We start from the raw sequence: 5933 nt of genomic DNA, 5'->3' as shown, positions 1-5933 counted from the left end.
AATACTTAAATAGCTAGTTATTATTATAGCGTTTATAATATAATTAGATTAGAATATAGATATTTACTTTTATTTATATTACTAGCTGGTAATAAGATTGCCTGTTTACTGACCTAATTACTTTACTAATATAAACTATAAAACTACTCTAAGGTTTATCCCTTAGAAACAGCTAACCTATAGTACCTATAGAACCTGGTTTATTATATAATAATAACTTTTATTTAGACGGTTACCTTAGACCTATGGGTAATAAGATACTAAGAACTTAGCAGCTTATAAGCTTTAGAGTTCTAGATAATAACACTAATTACAAAAGCGAAGCTTAAAGTAATTACAATAGCGATATTAAGCTTAAAGATACACCAGCCGAAAATATAGCTAATTAAGCTAATTATAATAAATTAAAGGCTAAGTTTAAAGCTCTTAAGACTTAGCTTTAGGACCTCTAAGATAGGAAAAGAGAGAAAGGTAAGGTTATTAAACTAATAAAGCCTAAACCCTTTAACGGAGACTTACGTAAAATAGATAAATTCTTCTTAGAATTTATAACCTATTTTAGATACTTCCTTTATATTTTAAAGGACGATAAAGATAGAGTTATCTTTACAGGCAGCTGCCTTATAGGAGATGCTGAAATATAGTTCCGACCTATTATATAGAATTACGAAGAAGGAAAAATTAATTTAAAAAAGTTTAAAACGTAAACTAAAGAAATTTATACTAAGTATATAGAATTTTAAGAATAATTTAGAAAGTTTTTTAGTATTATAAATAAATAATAAAAAGCTAAGTAAGAACTTTATTTTATTATTTAAAAAGGACTACTAAGTAAGTATACTTTAACTTTTTTACGCTTATTAACTAAAGTTAACTAAACTAAGGAAATAAAAAAGGAAGTCTACTATAATAGTATAAAACCTAAAGTTAAGGATAAACTTTTTAAAATTAACTATAAAAAAATAACTTTTACTAATTATACTTAAAAAGCTATTAAGATTAATAATTGTAATTAGGAATAATAGAAAGAGCGGAAGTAAGAAAAGAATAGGAACTTTTATAATATTTAACTTAAGTAAACTTAAAGATACTAAGCTAACTAAGGAAAGAAGTAAAATAACTATGTTGCCTTTTTTAATAATAGACGACTAGGCTTAATAGACCTTAGTATTATTAAGGCTTAACGTAAGAATGTTGAATACTATAACTGTAGAGAAAAAGGATATATAAAAAAGTATTATTAAAAGCTTATTAAAAAAATAGGAAATAAAAAATTTACGCCTATCCTAAAGCCTAAGGAAAACTAAGCTATTAATACTATATAACCCTCGGAAGACTATAATATTCTATACTTCTTAGTATGCTATAATAATAACTGTTAGACCTATTGCAGTAATAAATAAGGATTAAGATAGTACCCTAAAGGGCGTATATAAACCTTAAATACCCTTAAGGAAGTTACCTAGGAAGACCTTAGTTATATTAAATAACTTATTTAATAGAACTTTAATAAATAAGAATGAAATAATGAATTTAAAGATAAAGAAGAGGTACTTTGAGAATGGGAATAAGATGAAGCTATATAATAATATAATAAGGATCTTTTAAATACAGTACTGCTATTACGGTATAACCCCTGTAAAGAAAGGATATAAGAGGAAATTAAAGAACTTAAGAAATATATATGCGACTAATGTAGGTTAGTAGAACCTAAAGGACCCTACTACCCCTGTAAAATAATTACAGCGGACTAGGAATAATATAAAGACTAATATAGAATATAAGGTATTATTAAAGAAAATAAATATTATAACGAAATTATATAATATAAGGAACTTAAGGACTACTAGAAACTCCTTAAATAATAGGGACAGATTAAATAGATTAATTTAAGTACTACCTACGACTAAATCTAATTACCCGAAAATCGGTTTTAATAATATATTAAGACTAACGTAGATAAATACCTAATAGCTAAGATATTAGAACTAATCCTATACTACGTTAATAATATCCTACTTACTAACTAATATAATAAAGCTAATATTATTAATTATAAGCTATTACTATATAAATAATATATTATAACTAAGCTTAATAAATAATATAAGGATTATAAAGCTGCTAAATGTAAATAAAAGGAATTTACACTTTATAATAAAAATTATTATAAGAAATACTAGTACTAACGCTAAGCCCTTGTATATATTACCTATAACTTAAAACAATAAGGATTTAACTTTATAAAGTATAGTAATAATAATAAACTATAAGGAATTAACTAAAATAACCTTTAGAAGTACTATAAGCTTACTACTAAATATATACTTAAACTTAAATATACCTAGTATAAACGCTATAATATTTAAAATAAAGAATTAGGATAGATTACCTTAGACTTAGATAATATTAATATTAACCCTTATGGTAATAATTATTATAACGGCGCTGATAATGTAATCTACTATAACCTAAATACCTTTATAAGAAGAAAGAAACTATAAAAATTCTAAGTATTAGGTACCTTAGAAGGATATTTAATTATAGTTTATATAGACTCCGGAGCTATAATAAGCTATATTACGCCTTAACTAGTTAACTGCCTATAGTTAGATAACTATAAAAAGGAGAAACTATATACTTTTGTAAGTATTAAGAAATAATAATTTACTTATAATAATAGAACTGTTAACTATAAGACTAATCTCCTTAAGATCTAGTTTAGTAAAATTAAAAATATATTTAGTTTTAATATTATAAATATTATAGGATATAATATACTTTTAGGATATAATTAACTTAAGTTATATAACCCTAATATTAATTAAATTAAAGGCTAAGTAAGATAGCGAATTTACTTTAAATTAATTAATTTTAGAGATATACTATAACTAGATTAGGAGGATTAATAGGATGTTATAATATCCCTGATAATAGGATTAGTGACCCCTGTATTAAATAAAAAAATATAAAAATATATAGAAAAAAGAAAAGTTATAAAATAAGTATAATTTAAGAAGCTAAAGAAGTTCCTAAAAATAATTAAATATATTAAGAAACCTAAAAAAAAACAGCTTAGATTTCTAAACTTAATTATATAAAAAGTTAAGGAATTATACTACTAAGATTAATAAATACTAGAATATTTAAAGAATATATTAATAAACCTTTAGTATATACTAGTCTTTAATAAAGAATTAAATACTGGACTACTAAAATATAGCTAATAGGATTATAAGATTAAGCTTATAGATAATAAAGTCCTAATGTTTAATAAGATTTATAACCTAAGTACTACTAAACTTAAGATACTTAATAAATAAATTAAAGACTAGCTAAAGAAAGGTTATATTAAACTTTTTAAATCCTTAGTAAAATATTTAATTATATTTATACTTAAAAAGAATAGTAAACTTTAATTTATTATAGACTACTGATAATTAAATACAATAACTAAGAAAGATATTATACTACTACTACTAATTTTAGAAATTAAAGACTAGCTTATAGAAGCTAAGATCTTTACTTCGCTAGACCTTAAAGGAGCGTATAACCTTATTTAAATTAAGAAAGGTAATAAATAGAAAACTGCCTTCTATATAAAATACGGACTTTACGAATATTAGGTAATACCTTTTAGACTTACGAATACCCCAGCGATATTCTAGAAAATAATTAACTATGTATTACAAGACTACGTAGATTATTTTATTATTATATACTTTAATAATATTTTTATTTATTTTAAAAACTTAGAAAAATATAAGAAATACGTTAAGAAGGTATTATAAATACTTTAAGATAATAAACTCCTGGTAGAACTTAAGAAATATAACTTTTATATATAGAAGGTTATATTCCTAGAATATATTATTACCCTAGGCAGAGTCTAAATAAACCTTAAGAAACTTAAGGCAATTAGTGATTGGGAACTACTGTAGAACGTTAAGTAAGTATAAAGCTTTTTAGGATTTGTTAATTATTATTAACGTTTTATTAAAGACTTTTTAAAAATCATTATATTACTTATAAACTTAATAAAGAAAGATATTAAATTTAAATTAATATAAGATACTTTAACAGCCTTTAAACGCCTTAAACAAGCTCTTACTAGTGCACTAGTATTTATAATATTTAACCTAAATAAACCTATTATAATTAAAACTAATACCTTAGATTACGTAATCGGAGGAGTACTTAGCTAACTAGATAATATAAAGAAGAAGAGACTTAGGCCTATTACTTATTTCTCTAAGAAATTACATAGATTAGAACTTAAATACCTTATCTACAATAAGGAATTTCTGGCTATATACTAAGCGCTTAGTAAATAATATTAGAGATATTATTATAAAGGAAGTTGATTTTTGTTAATCTTTATGGATTATTAAAATATTACTTACTTTATGATAATATAAGAATTATTTTATAAATAAGTTAAATACTATAAGCGACTTTCTGAATTTAAGCTTATTATTAAATACTGCAGTGGATTAGATAATAAATAAGCTAATATACTTAGCAGATGCCTAGACTACTTTTAGGAAATCCCAGAAGTTAAAGCTTAAATACTAGAGAAAAACCAGTATAAAGACTTAGTTATCTAATTAATTAATACCTTATACTAAATTAAGATAGACGACTTAATTATTGATAATATAAAGGAATATATTAAAAACTAGGAAAATGAATAATATTTAGAAGGTGTTTTTATGGATACTGGATACCTAATATTAGATAGACTTATCTAGGTATTAGAAGACTTACGAAGTAAAGTAGTAAAATTAGTCTATGTATATAAGCTTAATAAATACCATAGAATTAGAAAAACTATATAGTAAATTGCACGATACTTTAAATTTAAAGGTATTAAGAAATAGGTATAGAAGGTTATATTAGAATATATAATATATAGACGAGCTAAGGTATTACGCTATCTTCCTTATAGAAAACTATAACCCTTACTGGTTCTAGTTAAAAATTAAGAATTAATAATATTTAACTATATTATAAAGCTTCTACTTTTAAAAGAACTTATAACTAATAATACTTAGGATAGTATTTTTATAGTAGTTAACTAACTTTTAAAAATAGCCTACTTTATTTTAATAAAAGAATAAAGCTCTATAGAAGACTTAGCTTATGTATTTTTCTAATATATTTATGTAAATTATAAACTGCTAAATAAGATTATTTTAGATAGAGGATTAATATTTATATTAAAATTTTAGTAATTACTTATAGTAAGAATTAGATTAAAATATAAAGCTAGTATAGCTTACTACCCTTAGATAGATAGATAAATAGAATAAATTAACTAAATTATTAAAATATACTTATAGTGCTACGTTAACTTTAACTAAAATAATTAGGTAGAATATTTACTAACTGCCTAAGTATTCTATAATAATATACTAGTAGAATTTATAAACTACTTACTATTTTACATAAACTACAGGTTTAAACTAAATTTACACTAACTACCTATTAAAGGAGAAAATATTAGTAAAGCTATTATTATAGCCGATAAACTTAAAGAACTGTATTAAGAATTGTAAGTATAACTTAAATTTGTTAAATAACGAATAGCTAAATTTATAAATATAAGAAAGATTAGAGGATTAACCTTTAAGGAGGGAGATATAGTTTACTTACTTTAATATTTATAAAATAATAAACAGCTAAATATTAAGATAAATAAGCTAAGTAATAAACTTAATTTTAAAAAACTTAGACTTTATAAAGTTATAAAAAAAATCGGACCTGTTAATTACAAAATAGATCTTTTACTTACCTTAGGAAAACGAGGAAGAACTATATATTTAAATTTTTATATTTTACTATAAGACTTTGAAGCTATAGGGTAGCTAGTCTTATCACTGGTCTAGTAACAAAGGGTAACAAGGATCAAATTGATCAAATTTGCTTGTTGA

At 22.7% G+C, this 5933-nt stretch overlaps 1 protein-coding gene across 1 annotated transcript; it reads left to right on the top strand.

The window, feature by feature from the left end:
* Nucleotides 1–5684: 5684 nt before the first annotated feature.
* Nucleotides 5685–5846, top strand: M431DRAFT_102688 (hypothetical protein; the record flags this gene model as incomplete). Its single annotated transcript, XM_024911474.1, has 1 exon — nucleotides 5685–5846. A coding segment is annotated over one exon (162 nt), but the record flags the coding sequence as incomplete, so codon positions are not given.
* Between the last annotated feature and the right edge of the window lie 87 nt (nucleotides 5847–5933).

The sequence above is a fragment of the Trichoderma harzianum genome, assembly GCF_003025095.1.
Source record: "Trichoderma harzianum CBS 226.95 unplaced genomic scaffold M431scaffold_154, whole genome shotgun sequence".
In the NCBI taxonomy this organism is placed as follows: domain Eukaryota; kingdom Fungi; phylum Ascomycota; class Sordariomycetes; order Hypocreales; family Hypocreaceae; genus Trichoderma; species Trichoderma harzianum.
This window is presented reverse-complemented; position numbering and strand designations above follow the sequence as displayed.